Genomic DNA, 19,105 nt, shown 5'->3' with positions numbered 1-19,105 from the left:
ACCCTAAATTARTTTAACTGTAATATTACACAGAAGTGTAACTGATGGCCTCTTCTTCCTGCACTATTTGGAAACCTTGCTGCTGCAGCAGCAGCAGAGTCCCATAAGGCTGGTCTCTTGGCTTTCTAACCAGGTAATGCAGTGCAAAGCAGCTCTATTACACCTTAAGGAGCTGGGGCATCTGATTTATAGGGTAGCACAGGGAAGGTAAAGCTTTCCTGGAGGTCTACTTTTAATCATCTTTTACATATACGTTTAGCATCCCATTGGTTTTTGGATGTCTGGACGGTATGAATTAGTGAGCATGACAGATTACCACAACCTTTTCCCAATATTCCCCATTTGCTTCCTTCCTTAGTTCTCTCATTCTTCTAAAAGAAAGAAAAAGACTACCACTCACAATTGTATTGCTGGATAACAAGTTGCAGAAATACAGACATTTGTACCTACCTCCAAGGTACTAAGCATAATAGTTTAAATACACACCTGGAACTTAAATTAGTCATTTTTTTAAGCCCACATTTCATTTCTATTTCTAACATTAAATAACATAAAGTGTACTAGATCCTTCATCATTTATTTATTAAAGACTAGACAAGATTTAAGTGGAAAATCAAAGTTGAAGAAACAGGGTAATGTGGGAAGAAGCCAGGATCTAGCGCTGTGCAAAGCAACCCAAACCAGTACTTCCCCTGCTCTTTAATTCTCCCTTAAACTACCCATATTCTAGGTTTTCCTGAACAAAATCAAATTATTCCAAACCACAAAAGTAAGTTAGGGAATTTCCGTAATAAGACAGAGGTCACAGCTTCCTCTGAGTGTGCTCTATGGTTCTGGACAGACAAAATTTTCAGTAATATATATTATTTGTGACACAGTACACACATCAGCCTTACTAGGCTTGGTGCTATAGAGCCACAGTAAAAAAACAATCACTGTACCCCAAAATTACGCTCTCAAAATAGATAAGGTAGAAGAACAGCATGAAAAATGAGGTGCGATGGCTGGTTCAGTGCAGCACCATGGAAGCCTTGGTTTCAGTTCCCCCCTTCCTCTGCAAATTTCCCGTCTCGGCCTGAACAACTTGTCAAAGGACATTAAAATTAACGGGCCCAGAAGCAGCTCTGAGATTTTGCATCTCCATGCTCTGACAGGAGCCCCAGTCCCGCACCAGGCTGAAATCCAGCCTCGCCTCCACCCTCATGCCTTGCTGGGGAGGGCAGGAAAAAAGTCCACAAAACTGAGACGCACAGGCTAGAAGGGAATTGCAGCATGTTCCAGCCAGATCCCAGACTGGGTTGTCAGGGAGCCAGGAAATCTGCCAAGGCAAATACATGCTGTTTAATGTAGACCAGCTTCGGATAATCTGTGCCTGAGCTCCTCATTGGTAAAATAGGAAGAACATTCCCTGCTTTACAGGGAGAGAAGGTACATTAAACATTTTGAAATGATCTCATCCCACAACAAGGGAAGGCAAAGAGATTCCCAAGACTGGCCATCTCCATTTCATGCAGAAAAAAAATGGAGAAACGAAGGTTAAACAGCTTCCCACACATGGAGGCAGGGGCATAGCCAGAAATTGAATCCAGATCTCTAAAATCAGAGTCCAGGGTTTTAATCATAGAATACTTCTTCTTCCTTCATTAAAGCCGGAAACCAGAATACAAAGTATGCACTTATTCTATAACTTCAAAACATTACCACAAATATCTTAGAAAAAAATATATCCACTTCAGATATGGTCATCTCAGCCAAGTGAAAAGTTGGATGAAATAAAAGGTGCACATGTGGTTCTGCAGGAGCACCACCTTTGAACACCTGGTCCTTATGGGCCTGAATAGAAAAAAGGAACTCCTGAAATGGCATAACTTTGTTGCACTGGGTATAAAATATTTGTGCCTGTGAATTTTTAAGAAAACCTTATAGAATTTAAAGAAAACCTTGTATGACACTGAAAATGTTATTATCAGTGGCTGAACTGGACTGAAACTAGAGGAGAGCATTTACACCACCCAAGGAGAGGGAGAAGATATGAGTTGTGTTGCTGATCGAAGGCAAGGAAATTATTCTTCCCTTTTAATGCAATGTTGGTACCTTCACCTTGGCAGCCAGATCCAGCTTGCAAAAACATTTTTAAGTTCCCTCTCAGTTACTGCCTTTTTGCTGGAAGTCCATCAGACATGAGCAGGGAGGTGGCTTTGGGGTGAAGTGCTCAGATCCACTCCCTTGCTTCCTCTTCCCAAGGACCCTCTTGCCTCTTCTCCATCTTAAAATTACTCAGACATTTGTCACATGAAAACACACTTGTCCCCACCATATGGCTGTAGGAGCACCCGTCACATCACATGGAAGGCCCCCGTTGGGCTCAAAGGAGAGGTGCGCTTTGGCCCTGCGATGGGAGTGATGGACTATGCAGGCCCATAGGGAACAAACTGACTACCCCAGCCTATGGGTTCCTCACCAGTGTTTTAACTCTGAGGTGCTACTAGTTTTTAAAGACACTCTGCTTTGTCTGAAAGAACTGCTTTTCTTAAATTCTAATTCCTTCACTAATTTTATTCAATGGACCGAATTTTTTAATTTTTACTGTTGCCCCAAACTACCTGAATGAACCAAGGGATGGGAGAATGCAAATTTGTGCTGAATGGCTGGTACAGCAAAAATTCCTGCCCAAAGCAGCAGTGACTTCTGCTATGACTAGGGTGTTTCTTTCCATCTGTTTCTCCTTCTAAGGATTCAGCATGCAGGAATTAATGACTCAGCTCAGAACAGATATTAGTCAGGGTTTGATAAGACAGGGATTTCTCATAGTTCGTTCACATAGTTTCTTAGACAGCCGGGTTCCCCTGCACAGGGCTTTGGACGGAGACATTCACCTCCCAGCATCCAGCCCTAGTAGATGGCATCAGGAAAAATGGACACCACTGTAACAGAGCAGCTTCTCTTCAGCTGCACTTTGCAAGGGCTTAACTTATAACTACTTCTTTTGGCTCTGCTGTGTCTGCCTCACTTCTTCTAAAGCCTCGTCAGATTTTCCAGAAGCCCTAGAGCAGGAAACATTTAGGTATCTTCCATCCCAAGTCCCCTTCAAGGTGGCCCCATTACAGTGACAGAGTCTTAATGAGTATGCCACTCACAACTTCAAGTCAGGAAGTTGCACAAGGGGTGAGACTCAATCTTACAGTTCAATTCAAGAGAAAAATAAGTTAGAGTAGGGGTCACTGGTCTTTTAGAATAAAATAATCTTGTAAGAACAGTGCTTTTGGAAGGAAAGGCAGCTGTCTCTGCCCTCCTGCTCTTAGACTCCAAGACAGTAACATCTATCACTTAATTTTAAATTATGTTAAAATACCATTCACTGACATTTGCTTCCCAGTTGCTTTATTTCCGCACTTGCATCTTTTTGAATGGACAGCATGTCGCTTTCTTTAGAAAGACAAAAGTGGAAAGTGTTAATGATACAAACTGTTAAGGCATTATGAAGTGAGAGAAAGAATTCAACCTGCTGGCCCGTCCTCTAGTATAACAGTCCTCTAGTTCCTTTGGATACTACATTCCTTTGGACAGCAAAGGCTCATCAGAGCCTAGTTTTATGACTGTGTTTTGATTTTCTTTCCTCTGTAAATCAATTTGTACTAGCTTTTAATGCTTTCAGTGATTTTAATACTTTTGATAACCAACATAATTTGGATCGATTTGTATTTTTCCATTTTTATAGAAAAATCTCTAGAGATTTGTACAGATACAGACCTTCACAGAAAATAAAGACATCTCCCACCACGTGCACCCCAGTTTAAAACTATGTACTTGGTTTTAAATTTTTACTTTAAGATTTTTAAGGAAAAGTCTCAACCTCATTATCTGAAAGTCAGGGCCCTTTTGTGCACTGGCAAATCGGACTGCATAATGCGGCATTTGATCTATGGCAATCCTTAATTGCTATATGATTCCTAGAAACCCACAGCAGAACACATGGATTACATAAAAATGCCTTGCAAGATGGTATCTACATAGGCAAAGGTTTCTTATCCCTTAATAATTCATTAGGTATAGTTTAAAGCTAAGATACAATGGTTTTAGGTTTCAGCACTTCCACTGAAGCGTATCTTTTGGGAGGCACTAATGCCAAGAGAAACGGTACTCGGGTGGTTCAACGCGCGGCTGTGCCGGGCGGCCAGCAGGGAGAAAGAGCCCTTTGTTCCCACCCGTTCCTCCGGCGCTCCGCTCTCACTAGCCGCTAGCGAGTTCAGTCCTGTTTTCCCCCTTTCCTCTTTTTGAGCCTACAATTCGACCTATGCTGTTTAATACAAAATATTCAGTAAAAAAACATAATCCGTTCTTGAAACCAAACCAAACCACCACTGCCAAATAACAGTAGTTTAGTTGCAAGAGTAGGTAGGAGGCGCAGAGCAGAGGAAGGTGGGAACAACTGCGAGGCATGAAAAGAGTAAAAATGAAAGAAAGGGTGTCAGAAGGAAGGATAAGAATTTGGGAAAAGTGGACAAAACCTGGATAAGTAGGAAGAAACAAGAAAATCGAAAAACGAGCAGGGATAAAACGAGGCAGAAGGACCTGTAACCCTTGAAAACCTGATAGGCTAAATCCCAGAAGACTCCTCGCTAGAACTCAGACCTGAACCTGTTTTTCTCAAGCTTCAGCTTTCCTTTCAATGTCTCCTAGTGAGGATATTCTTCGCTTCACCTTTTAATAGCAGTTCCAAAAAGATCATGGCACAGCTTTACACTGCTTCCAGTTACACTGCTGATACAGGTGGTACAGCACAGTCTTAGAGGTGTAATTATCCCAAACCAGCTTCAGACCCAAATGACATGTACATCATTTTTCGCCCACATAGGAATTTGATAGGACTTTTTGGAGTTCTTTCTTTCTTTATTTTAACCTATATTTCCAAAAAGGTAAAGGTTGCTTTGTCAAGCAGTCAAAAGCTAGGAAAAGCCAGAAGTAAAGATGGACCGTGTGCTTTGAACTGCAGTCGAGTGCTTCCCTGTGCATATTTTAGCTTCCTGCCTCTTGTACCAGTGCCCACTTTCTGACCTTGCAAAAGATCAGACAGCTTCCTGATATCTGACTATTTTTCTCTTTGTAGAGCAGGTGTGTAACAGTTTTATAAAGTAAAGTGCTGAAAGACCTTAAGAAAGATTTCAGTGGTTACAAAAGTGATTACTTTTTTTGTACACTGTCATACCAAGAGCTGTTTTTAAATCCTTGGTAGTTAGCAATTGATTTTAAGAAAAACATGAAAAATCTATGATGTTGAAATCCTTTAAATTCACTTACACGTTCTGTGCATATAAAAATACAGGAATGTATACCATGTGATATTAATTTTTATGTATGTAAGACTATTGTGTGAAGTACATATAAGATGGACAGATTAGTGATCACCAGTCACCACACTGCAGTTATTTAAAGTGTTTAAGGTTTCAAAGTAGGTGAAATTTCCGAGTAAGACTTCTTAAAATACTCATCACTGGCCTAATTCTGTTCCCGTTCAAGCCACTGGGAGTTCAGTGGTCACAAACACTGCTCGATAGGATACTTGTGAAAAACATCCATGTGCCTTTATGAATTTGCTTTTTCTTTTATTTTTAATTCTTCCACCACCAACACTGATTTTAAGCAATTAACTAACATATGCAAGGGTCTCAGACAGCAGTCCTCATTCTGTTATTTGAGCCACTGCAGAATCTATCTCAAGAAATTATACAACGCACAGGATTTAAATCAATACTAACACATAAAGCAATGATGATGAAGCAGAACTGATCTATTTTCATCTTTATAACTGGATCAGCGTGCGAGCCCAGGCAACTAACCAAAATCACCAAGTCACCACTAAAACAGCCAAAATTACACTGACCACTCAAAACCAGGATCCCAGTCTCATTTTATCTGACCTTTCCAGCTAGGAAATAGGAATAGGTAAATTTACAACTGCAGCAACCTAAGCATTTGACCTGTTCATTTTCAACCACTCATACTTGCAAGCTCATACTTGCCCTATAAATGATTACTGTTCAAACATGATGACTTTGTGGTATTTTGCTTCTCTAAAATATGAAATACGCAAGCAGAAGTTGCTCAAGAAATTTCTATCAAACCAAAACCCACTGTAACACAATGCTATCCTTGTCTGAGACTGCTTCGGCCATTCTGAGAGGTTTCAATTGGATTAAATATTTTTAGCAAACACGCGGTGGTCGCAGGCAGCATGAACTGTGTTTACAAATGAAATTCCTACAGAACAAATTTGGTCAGAGTTCATTAAGTAACTTCCAAAAAGTACTTACTGCAGGTTGTGATTTGGGCTGTTGGTTGGACCTGTAAACATAAAACAAAGAAGCGTTGTTGACAGGTTTGACTCAAGGACGGCAGCATAAAAAAAGTCAATAGCAATCGAAGGCAAACGGTGTCTCTTTAAGGAAGGCTTGCCTCAAGGTTCAAACAAAAGCCTCTGGCTTCCGGCGCATAATTACATATTGCTGTTTTCGAAGCCACAGATAAAAATCACATGAATCTTCTGGCTGTTCAGGCAGCAACTTGAACGGACTTCATTTTTGTTAGAAAACGTCTCCCGTTATAAAAAATAGGCTGTTAAAAAGACAATGTGTTATCCTGACAATATTCTGTCTTGACACATCACTTACCCAGTACTAAGCCCTATCAAATCCACCTGAGCTTTACTATCAGAGTTTATGATATGGCAAGGGCATGCCCTTAACCTTTGTCATAACAGCAATAAGATATGGTGCCCCACATTTAATAAATCACCGCAAAATAAACTGGGGAGTTAACTATTACTATCACAAAATTAAAAGGAATTTTTGGAAACGTTTCTCAAATTTTTTTCCGCACCACTTCAGAAACACTTGCAAACAAAACGTGCAAAAACACTAAGCAAAAGCCTGGCTTCCAGCCTGAATGATCGAGCCTCCAAAATGCAATATAGGTACTTCCTGAAAGGTGCGGTGTAAGTTCAGCTATTGAAGGGCAGACAAGGAAGGCAGGTCAGTAGCAAAATGAACCCCCCCAGCAATGAAACATTACCTTTTCAGACTTTACCGTGGCACCACTTTATAATTTTTTTCTGCACTATGTATTTGCAGACCATTCCATCTGTATTTACTTTCTTTTATTACCAGTAAACGGGTATCGAGTTCAACCGAGAAGCCATGCGCTGGGGGAGAGGCCCCTGGTAGTGGCTTTATTCATTTCCTTTCGCGCTGAGAATTTTTTTTTTTTTCCAAAAAGCACCAAATTCATTTCCCGTTGTGCCGTTATGAAAACTAATACCCAGCCTATAAAGCAACCGGAGTGATTATAAAAGCCATAAACTCACCGAGCCTTACAAACAGGACTCCCGTTGCCGTTATGGTCTTCATCCCGTTGGAAGCCACGCACTGGTAGTACCCCGTGTCGGTGGTGTCGAGGTCCTGGATTCGCAAACGCGAACCGTAATCTGTTTTTCTTATGATGATCCGCCTCGGCTCCTGAACCAGCGGAGCATCGTTTTTTAGCCATCGGACATTCGGGAGGGGATTGCCTGCTACCTTGCAGTGGAGGATTGCGGTTTGCCCCTGGACCACGGTGATGTTGTTTACCGGCTCCAAAAAGGTCAGAAAGTAACCTGGAAGGGTAAAAGGTCAGAAAGGATCAAACTTCAGCTGGGCTGGTATAAGGCACTGCCCAGAGGCACATTTTTATGAGCAGATCTTGGTGTCAGAAGCCATGTGAGTTTTCTTTCAAACATATACTCCAAAGAAATATAATTCACTCTCTTAGATCTAGAACAGCATCATGCTCCAGTTTGTCTTTCACGATTGGCGTCAGGTTTATCTGCAGTCAGGTACGTACACACATTATGAAGTATAATCATATAAAGTATGAGTTAATACCATTACAAATCTAACTGCCTTCACGAGCACCTATTCTGGAGCAACAGTGACTTGTTTTAGTTAGTTTGTAAGTCTTTTGGGAAAGAGTTTATGGCATAATAGAAAAACCCACTCTTATTCCATACAAAGAGTAAGCCTAGTTGCAACTACAGTAGGATATCACTATAATTTTACCACTTAATCTTCTTACGCAGGCGTGTGCTTGTCTTACAAATTGTTAAAATTGCAAAAAGTACTTTTAAATATTACTAATTTGCCTTGCCAGATACTCATCTGATGAAAGAATCTTAAAATGAAGCTGATTTGGATAGGTTTGTCTTGCAAGTCAATTTTAAAGTTCATACGCAAATTTAAAGAAAGGATGTCTTAACTGCATAAAGAACCTGTGATACAGATGGTACTTTTACTTGATTGTAGGCTGCCATATTTTACATCAAGTGCTAAAACAGTGCTAAACTGGACAAAGAAAGGCCTGTATGGATATTGAGTAATCAGGTTTCATGGGTTTTAGTTTTATAAATGGGAGCCAAAAGCTACTAATTTGTGAGCTGTTGAAAGCTGAAAGGCTTGTCAAAAAAACGTGCGTGCTGTATTGATGATCTCAAGTGGTAAAAAAGGAATAACAAATGGAAGAACACTGTAAAAAACTCGGCAGTCAAAATTTTTATCTGTTATTGTTAAAGTTAATTTGGTGTTAGAAGTCTTGCAACTGACTCATCACATGTTGAGAGCTTGAAAGCATGTAGTTCTATTGAAATAATAGTGAGATAGTCAAAACAAGTAAGAATAGCATCCAGCTGTCATGCTCACAGGTTTGCTTGGATTTACACTAACTAGGCACAGAGCATTAAGCATACTTTACATTACACCACATTTTTATGTCATCTGGATCCAAAAATGCAAAATACTACCAATACATTATAACTGGTAAGACTTTGATGCATGTCTACATGTGCCATTTCCCATCAGGTAGACTATTTGGCATCTGCTTGATTTGGAAATAGCATTTTACTGTGCAGGAGTCCAACACCAGAAATGTAATGGTCAACGTTCTCAGTCTACTTGCTGAAATACCTGGAGAAAATTGATGCTCTGCCTTGATCTATGTTTGACATGACCATGAACCTCAATTCCTCTGTAATGGCTAGGTACAGTGCTGGAGAGGTGAGCAAGTGGTAGAAGAAACATCAGAATACAATGAACTGGGAAAACCACATTTTGCTGGAAATCTGGGTCTTACTGGGTATTACACTGCTGTCTACAAGTGGCCTTTCAAAAGAAATCATGCTCTGACAGACAGTATGGAAATACAGTGCAGGCAAGTGTAAATTTAGTGTGCACACAGAAAATGAAGTAAAAACAAAAGACTTAAGATATCCATACGACATTGCAAATTTACAGGAAAAATATTTTGTTGCCCTCTTTTCTCATAAAATGATAAATTAGTCTGTCTGTAACTTCACTTCAGTTTTCCCTGCTCTTAGCCTACAAACCTTTAGTGGAATTTAAAACCTTTTGACAGAACACAAGAGACATTTGTTTTTCAAGGACCTTCAATACCTGGTTAAAAAAAAAAGAAAAAAGGAGAAAGAGCACCCAAATGTTTTCTGAAATGTCATGCTTATTTATTGTGGTTTACAGTCAAATTTTACAACTGTAGAATTAGAATTAATAAGATGACATTCTTGTAGGTGACAGAAATCGGCATATTACCTTGTTATTACGTGGAATAGAAACAATTTACTAAAGCTTATTTATTTAAGTTAGCAATTTACATACATCAGCATTTTTATTAGGAAGCATGACCCATCCTACTTACAAAGTGGAAAAGGAGTTTCCCTGACCATCTCACCTGTAACTCATTATTAAAAAGAAAAAGAAAAACCCTTGTTTTGTCACTTTATCTGATCTGTAGTTTATTCTCAAACGGTGCAGCTGAACCACAGAGTAGGGCCAGGAAGAGAAGAGGAAGATAGCTGAAAATAGCTATTAAATTCACTTATTAGGACCAAGGAATGTCATTAATTCAAGATCAAACTCCAGGTTAAGCCTCGCTGTTATTCCGGTTAAACTAGAGTTACTGTAGGAAGTAATTTGGCCCGTAGCTTTGAAGCAACCCAGAATATTTCACATGAATTTATGAATCAGATCCTGTTAATAACTAGAACAAAACTATTATCACAGAAAGCAATGCCAGAGATTTATGGCCAAATTCAGGTGTGATTAGATGCACTTCCCCTGGAGTCAGTGTAACTGAATCCATTTCCTGCAGGTCAGAATTTGGCTTTAGTTCATTATTTCTCCTGCCAATTTTACAGGCATTTTCTGCAGTGTTTTAAACTACAGTTATTACAAATGGAGTAATAAATATTTTAACCTGCTGAACTTTGCAGCACTAGTGTTTTCTTCAAAGTTTGGCAGAGAAGTTCAGAAACATTAGCGTGACACGCTACCCATCCACTGCCTGGCCCAATACCCCCAAGTGCACAGGCTTTATTCGGGACTTTCATTTCCTCTTCGAGAAATGATACCCAAGACTGGTGTTTATATACTTACTAAATCTGAAGTAATTGTGCGACAGAGCGGCCAGCCATTTGTTAAGCTGCCCTGTTATTTGGAATCCGCTTTAGATAACCCATAATTGCAAATCTTTCAAACAGAGTGGAAAATTTAACCGCCTGTATTCTTAAGAATGTTTTCCTTATTTAATTTCTGCGGCGATAATGAGCAGTTGCTTTTTATGATGCATGGCACGCCACAAATATGGTGCGGCTTCCGGTTTGATGCAATGATTTGGGGTAAGAACAAGCTGTTTCCTACGCTGACTTGGGCACCTCAAGAATACCCAGCAACATGTGAAGCAAACTTTTGCAACGGATCTCTCTCTCCCTTGTAATAAATACCCATTTGGCCAGATACGGAGGAAAATTAAAGCACTAGAACTTGTATTCTATTTAACTTGAGTCCTGTATTTTGTACCAAACAACTGTTTTGGTTTTTTTTAACCTGGAACAGATTTACTAGTCTGTTTTAATACTGACATACCTATGAAACATAGAATAAATACTCTCTTTAAAGTGGTTTGGGCTCACTATGTTTAAATAGTAATACTAAGTAAATGTCGTATTACAAACAATTATACTTCCTTTGGGATATGGCTATTCAAATAGATTTTGTTTTTTAATCTGAGTATAATGGAGAGCAGTTTTCTCCGTTATATAACAATTCTTGTTATAGACTATTTTCTATAGTGGCCTTTGTCCACGACCCCCTGAAATGAGGGAAAACACTTCCTTTGCCTTCAGTGGTCTTTGGCTTGGACATCTGTACGCTTAAAGTATTTCAAAGGGAAAAGCCCTCTGATGGATATTTCTGCATTTGCTCTGGGCAGAGGTGCTCTAAATTAAATTTCGCTTTTGTTATGGTTTCCAGCATAGTTTACAAATGATACTAACAGTTTGTTTTGCTTGAACAGAGTAAAAACCGTTCTGTCAAGATGTTATGAAAGGATAATAGAACTTAATCTATATATTATGTTATAGTATGATACCCTAACGTACCCTATGAATAGTTTAGGGAAATAACTGACATTAATGTTGGCAAAACTCTTTCATACTTTGAAATGCCTTTGTTAGGTTGCCAGTCCTTCATGTTTTAAAAAGAAATAAATTTGATATAAATATATCAAACAGAATCCCACAGCAAATTCAGATTAAGAGGAAAGGGCCATTTTGTGTGTTTTGGCAAGAATATAAAAGTAAAATTTTCCCACACGTGAATAGGAATGTCGAATTATTGTCATATGCACAAGTACAGGTATTAAGCTAAAACCATAAAGGATGCAACTGTCACTGTGTCCCCATATGCATATTATTTTTCTTAGTTCTATTTATATTATTCTGGCACTTAGAAGTCCATGTTATAAGTTCAAACCTTCTGTGCTAAGCATAGCATAAACATAATACAAAATGATTGTTCCTGCTTCTGGTTTTTTTAAGACCTTAGCTGTGATTTACAAGTTGGATCTGTCCTCTAAAAAAATATATATACATATATTTTTAAATCTCTTTAGCTATTTTGAATCAAATTAATTCTGGTTTATCTGATTTTGCTTTGAGTTTTGATTTCTATTCTTCTTTTTGTTCCTTTTTGCCTTTATTGATTTTAAAAATAATTATGCAATACTGATTTTCAACAGCTTCAAGATGGGTCCTTGAATATGTTCGTAGTACTTATTAAAATTTTTAAACTCTTTTTATCTGGGAACTCCTAACGATTTATGCATGTTAGAGTCTCATGAGATGGGAAAATATCGTCAACCTTATTTTCCAAATGTGGAAATTAAAGCAAGGAGTGCTTAAGTGGCTTGCCAAATTTACACATTGACTAAGTGGTAAATCTGTAGGATACGATTCCAAGTTACATGTCTTCCCATGTTCCCGCCCTGCTAGGGGAATGAGATAATTGTGCCTTTTCGTGGAACAGTTGATTCCCTTTTCTTCCTGTACCACATAAGGGAAACAAACATATAAAATGTCTAATTTCTGAGAAAGGGATGGAAAGTTTGAGTCTTAAATTGCTAGATATTTGAAAATACAAGCAACCTCTTCAGAGGAAGCAACAATAATAATTACACTTGTATTTTATCATCTTTTAGAACACATCTTTCTAGATAAGACATATATATATATATATATATAAAAAATAATTTTAAATCAAAGAATCAAAAAAATCCATAAACTCATCTGTTAGCTTTAAATGTTAAAAACTTTAAACTCAGCTGCTTAAAAAGAAATATTTTCTGTCTGCATAACTGCATATAATTTAGAGCATTTTTAGAATCATCTGTTAAAACTTTCCAAGTATTTTGATACAATGTTCAAAACCATTAAAAAATAAAACATACATTACCATTTGTTTAAAAAGCAATGTGGTATTTTCATTCCCTCAGCCGCTTGCTTTTTCTTTTTTTCTCCCTCCCTGTTCTTTTTTATTTTTTTGCCTTCGAATAACCCTTTCTTCACATTCTCAGATATCAATAAAAGAACATGAGTTCTCTCACTCAAGTTTTTTTCAAATGACTAACTTCAATAATGGCATTTTTTTCAGGTTAATGAAATCTCATTTCTAATTAAAAAGGGGTTTTTTTTGGAAAACATTTTAAGTAGCTCAAGTAATGATATTTCCATTAGGAGACAATTCAATCATTTCCTATAATAAGACATAATTTTTTTTTGTTAATAAATAAGAAAAATTCTACACACACAAAGAAAATATTTTAGCCTATGGAATGGCAGAATATTAACATATTAATATTAAACTTACCGGTACAAATAATGTCTTCTTATGAACAGAGTAACAAGCATAAAATATTCAGACAATTGACAGGTAGCACACAAAGAATATCAAAGTGTGCCACAGTGTTCTGGTTTATAAAAGAACCAAATGCAACCATAAGAGGAAACAAAGGTAAAAGTTACTAAAATTCAAAGCATTCTTTCTAGAGACGTGTACAGCAATACTGCTGTAAGTACAAGAGTTTAGGAGACATGGGTCAAACCAGCACACCTTAGCTGGTGCCTGGAGTCCAGTAAAGTGATTCCCTCCACAAATAAGCCATTTCTGGAAAAACACTGAGAAATACCATCCTAATAAGGAGGGGAGAAAGATCTAAGACTCCTAATTTCTTGCACAGCCCCTCTTCCTAAACACCATCCCCAAGTCTTCACCCCTCTCCCTCTGTATTTAACCACCACATGAAGATGAGCAATCTGCAGCAACACATTGGAGGCAGGTTAGCAGATGGAAGGGCAGCTGGCAGCCCTCCTAAAATACACGTGAGCAGTTAAGGAAACCGCACTGAATTAGGTATCGCTACATAGTGTTTCCAGATGAAGTGATACCTTTACAGCATAATTTAATCACATTATTTGCACCCAGTCTTCCATATTATGTGTGATCTCAATGTATAAAAATGCAGTCACAAGCATGTAAAATAAAGCAATTTGGATCACATGCACTTAAACAAGCAGCTGGACACTTCAGATGTGCTTTGGAACAAATTACAGTCAATTCAGGAATGAAGCAGAATTACTATTGAAACATTGCCACAAGCTGAACATGGTCCCCCACAATCTCCGAAACCAGTGTAGACAGTGAGGTTAGCTCTGTCCTCTTGGCAGAAGGAAATTAATTTTTGAGCAATATTTTCCCATATTTAAAGGACTGAGCATCTACCTAGCCCTGTTTTCGAAGTCTACTGGGTAGTATGGTCTTGCTTTCTGAGCTCTCAGTGGAGTTTGTGAACAGAGAGTTACCTTCTGTCCCAGGCTGCTGCCTATTTAGGAACAGATCTTGGGGGGGACACAACAGTGCAGTTGGAGTGTGCACTGTCCTTAGGGTCACCAGTCGTGCAGATGAAAAGTCACTACCTAGGGAGTATATACGAATGACTCCTGACATGTAACCTCATTTCAAATCAAAGCAACCAGGACAGTCCAATCATAAATGGGTTTTATTGTATATGTTTTTCTTAACAAGAAAAAAAGCCTGTAACTAGAAAAAAGAAGTATGTTGAACAAGAGCTCAACATCTTCATTCAGTCAAAAAAAAAAAAAAAGAGAGCGAGCGAGAGAGAAAGAGATGAAAAGACAAGAGCCTTTCCAAAGGAGCTAGAGTTCCTGGACTGACTTGTGGAGAAGCCACACACTGAAGGTCAGAGGCTTGAAGCATCGTGTCTCCCAGAGCATTTCACCTCACTGAACATCTCAGCTGCTGCAATTTGCCCTTACTTATGTACTTCTTTGACCATTAAAGTGTATTGCTCCAACACCTCTGCCACCAGACAGCATTTCTGATATAAGATTTTACTGGCAGCTCATACATGTATGAAGGGTCAGTACTGGACCCTTTAATTCCTTCCCTGGGTATGTTTTAAGAGTATGAAATTGTGAGCAGTGAATTCCTCTCTGATGTCCTATGTAACGCTGCGCACACCAGCAGTACTCATTACCAAAAAAACCCAGCTGGTTTCCACTTGTGACACAGTTGACAACTCTTTAGTTTGCTTGTGATGTTTCTGGAGAGGAGGAGGGAGCTGACACAGTCCCAGCTCAGAGCAGGTGGAAAGAGATTTTTCAGGAACCAGGAAAGGGTTTGTTCTAACACAGAAAGCCACTGACAGTCACTGGATTGAGATCAAGATCTGAGGAAAGGACCACCATTGCAAGGATTCACTGGTGTGGGGGGAGATTTGTTTTCAAACCCCTTTATTTTTATTCCAGCATACCCAGTAGACCCCAGTTCTTCCATAGCAAAAGCTCATTGCTCTACGCTGGTTCTGAGTGAAACCGAGCTCAGAGGCAGCCTTGTTCTGGCATTTCAGGTGCTCAGTTAAAGGAAATGGGTACAAGTAAATTCTCCTTAAAGCCCTGGCAAAGTCATGGTCCTATCCCATCAACTTTAGAAGGCTAGTTTCACTTGAAGGAAGACACGTGCAACCTTTTTTAAATGCACACAATTAATAATATCTTGCTTAACCTTGTTACTTCTTCGGGGACAGAATCATTTTTCAAGACTTCTGGAGGATTTGGAGGAGACGTTGATCTACACTTAGTTCTTCTAAAGTGGATCAAACTTTTGTCACTATTAAGGCCTATCTACTATTATTTTCAAGCCTCTTTTGTGTCAATTCTGCCATCAAGGAGAAAGGAAAGAATAGAGGTCAAAAGCAAATCAGGCTAACTAAACTTTTCTCAAGAAAGGAAAGCAAGATGATGTGATGTAAGAAGCTGTAGGACTCTTTTTAAGGGTCTCATGGTATGCACAAAGTCTGAAATAGAACTGTGCAATGATTCTTAAAACAAAAGCTTCATGCATTTGTGGTATGATATAGAAACACACAGGTTAAGATTCAAACCAAAGAAACAAAAAATACAAACCAAAGGATTTTTGCTTACTTGGAGAATTTTGTAGCCACAAAAGAGGAGCAAAATGAGACCATTTCTAGACCATGCTTGCTGGAAACTAGCTAGTGATTCTATAGCAACGAGTCATATAAGAACAAGGGTCTCTTTTTTTTCTGAAGGAAATACAAAATCCTTATGATGTAGAAATGTTTGAGATGTGATTAATTACTTCCTCAGACAGGTATTGCCTGTGGCCCTGCATAAAAAAAAGGAAATAACTGCAACTCCTTTCTGGGCAAGAATTTAACCAAGCAATGCCACATAAAAAATCATTTTCTTTCATGTCTGCAGTCTTAAAAGTCCAGACATAACAAAAGAGCAGAATGGAACTAACTTGCCAAGTAAACAAGCCTGTTGGATGCAGTTAAAGATTAAACGTGGACCCTCTGCCATGAGAAGTAGTGGGTACTTGAGTGTGGAGTGGATAAAACAGCTATAGCATGCAGTGCTGCTGGCAGGAATGACTGTGTTACTGAAATTCATTCCCATAACAGAGAACAACAGTTTAAAATAATTTGTGAGCTTCAGGAACAGGAAGAGGGTTGGGAAGAGGAGTGCACTGAGTCTTCCTCCCACGTGGGAAGGGCACAGCGTCCCACGTCAATGGTCACAAGGAACCTAGTTAGAGACATGCAAAAGTAAACATGCCATTTTTTTAATCCATGCTATTTTTTCTATCTAGTTAAGGATAGAAAGTAATGGAAAATTAATGGAAGGTTCTGAACAATCTTTCAATAGGCATAACCAAGGTAGCAGTGTAACTAGCTTTAAGGTGAAGTACAATAGAAAGGATTACATTATATGAGATATTAGGAGAGCAGGAACCATATTCCAAGGTCTCAAAATTTTATCTTCTCCTGAAAGAGAAACTCCAAGGGGAAAGTCTGGCCAGTATCGCAGAGCTTTTTAGACTTCAACATGTTCTTATCTTGCTGAGACTGCTAATGATAAGGCAGAAAGCAGGTCAAGTTCTTCATGCTAATGAAACTATCTGTCATTTTTGCTAAGTTATAAGGGTTGACTTTACTGTAACAGTGGATCCATACCAAGAAAAATCTGTATCACAATTAAGAAAGCTAAAAACTAATCTTGCATTTCTTCTGTCTCACATGTGTTTCTCAGGTAAAACACTGAAATTGTTCTACTTTAGGAAGTTGCACCACTTAACTGGAATCACAGTTTGCAGTAAAGATGCACATTTGTTAACGAGAAAACTTACAGAAACAAGAATAGAAATTGGATCTATGGTCCAAGTGTGACAAAGTATAATGTAAATTTATGCTCACCAACAAATTACCAGAAATTTTGCTATTATGGTCTGCTTTAAAAAAATCACTAACATTCAGAGCTACTTAAAAAGTAAGTATTCTTATGTTGTCATGGGTTAGACTTAATTATCTAAAACAAAGATATTCAGAGATACCGATTCTTTAGATTTATACATAGACACCCAATGTGGTACTTAAAAAATTCAAATTCTTTTCCTGGCAGCCACCTGAGAGACAATATGGCAGGTAATTACAACAGCCCTCTGTATTTGGTCAATCATCCAATGCCTCAGCATATGCCTTAAGAACATGCTTAAAAATTATTTTTTATAGACTCCTGAAACCTAGTTAATATCCCTGCTTAGAGTCAAGAGTATGAAGTCGTGTGAGGCTACCTTTCTCACAGACATTTATTCACAGGTAAATCAAGCAAACATATAACAACAGGATTCTAAAGTATGCTTACACTTGAAAAAAGAAAAAGAGTATTGGAACTATGATTAATTTTACCTTTGGGTGTTGGAATTGGTCTCTCAAGTCCATCCACTTGACCTAAGGGGTCATTTGAATCTGGAATTTCCATTTCGCCTAGGAAGAAAAAAAAGAATTGTTGAATTTAGGTCTGAGGTCTTTCTCCTCTTCAACAGAATTAAGATGGTGAGTTCTGCAACTCATTCAGTCCAAATCCTGGTCTCACAGCAGCACACCGGAAACACCTACTAACAAGGAGATCAGGATTTATCCATTGCATATTAGAAAGCTTTCCTGTATGCAGTTCTGTGGAACAACTTATGCTTCGCTGACAGCATTAGAAAATACATTCTAGTTCTCACCTAAATAAAATTCACACAATTTTACAAAGGAATCAAACATTTCCAGAAGCAGCAGAGGCCCAGCAACCTAAGCAGTACCAGAACTTGCTTGACCATCACAAGTACAAAAGGGCATAAATCTGCTTTTGAAATTATTTTACAGTAACTCAAATTCTATTTTCACAGGTTAGACTCATCATCTCTGCTGGCTTTCTTATCCTATGCTGCAACACACCTCTAAATGACATGTCCCACAAAGGAGAGCTTAGTATTTTTAGTATAATTTAGTAAAATTTAGTATTTTTCCCTGATGATTTTATCACTTTTCCAGAAACTGAACTATACTGAACTCATCACCACCACCCAAGTATTCCTAATGGCGATGAAATGAATATCTTTTTGCTTGTCTTCCTTAGATGTATCTAAAATATCTCAGCACAAGCTACAAAAAATGTTTGCTAGCTCACAGTTCCCACAGAGAACACTGACAGGGTGTTTTGCTCTTGCAGATCTTACAGACACTTGACTAATTATAAACTCTGGGTTTTCCTGGCCCTTCTTCCTTTTAAAAATACCATTCTATAAGCAATAGAGCTGAATTTATAAGTCAGATAAAGTTACAGGGTTGCTTTTACTAAAACAACTTCTCAAATGACATCGCCTATATTTTTGTATCCTCAGTAATTTGTACTCGCTGTCCTGCAGCGGCAATTGCCTGTGGGTGCAGATGGCAGGATTTAGATATCTAAGTCCCTGCTTGCTTCAGCAAATTGCCAAGACACAGCACGCAAATCTAAGGCTGTCAGCATCCGAAGTGACAAATCTGAAACTCGTTGTAGGTAGTGCTTTGGCAGGTGTGCAAACTGGCACTAGATAAAAGGCTCTCACTCTTCCTTTTGTGCCCATTCCCCTTCCTTCAGTGTAAATAAACCCCACGACAACATTCTGGCTCCAAGTCACAGCAGTGACACACAGGTAGGCCCATCTCTATCTTCCCCCCACACAGTTAAAGAAGAAAAGAATTGAGATTGTCTTTTTTTTTTTTTCCTGTTATACTTTTGCCCGTTATTTGAGAACAGATGGCTTAGACAATTTGCCTTTAAGTTTACCAGGTGAAACACTGGAAGCAGAGACATCCTCTA

The 19,105-nt window shown here is 38.5% G+C and overlaps 1 protein-coding gene across 1 annotated transcript in view; it reads right to left on the bottom strand.

Moving 5' to 3' along the window:
- The window catches only part of ROR2 (receptor tyrosine kinase like orphan receptor 2), a 43,504-nt gene extending 25,770 nt beyond the window's left edge, over positions 1-17,734 (bottom strand). Inside the window, exons 1-3 of the mRNA XM_026081963.1 lie at positions 17,662-17,734; positions 7,361-7,648; positions 6,312-6,342 (exon numbers count right to left, since the gene is read on the bottom strand). Of these exons, the coding sequence (XP_025937748.1) occupies positions 6,312-6,342; positions 7,361-7,648; positions 17,662-17,734 (392 nt within the window). The remainder of the gene's footprint in view (positions 1-6,311; positions 6,343-7,360; positions 7,649-17,661) is intronic.
- Positions 17,735-19,105: the final 1,371 nt, after the last annotated feature.

Source organism: Apteryx rowi, unplaced genomic scaffold (assembly GCF_003343035.1).
Source record: "Apteryx rowi isolate R43461 unplaced genomic scaffold, aptRow1 scaffold_563, whole genome shotgun sequence".
Taxonomy (NCBI): domain Eukaryota; kingdom Metazoa; phylum Chordata; class Aves; order Apterygiformes; family Apterygidae; genus Apteryx; species Apteryx rowi.
Note: the sequence above shows the minus strand (reverse complement) of the source record. Positions and strands in the feature narration are given on the sequence as shown.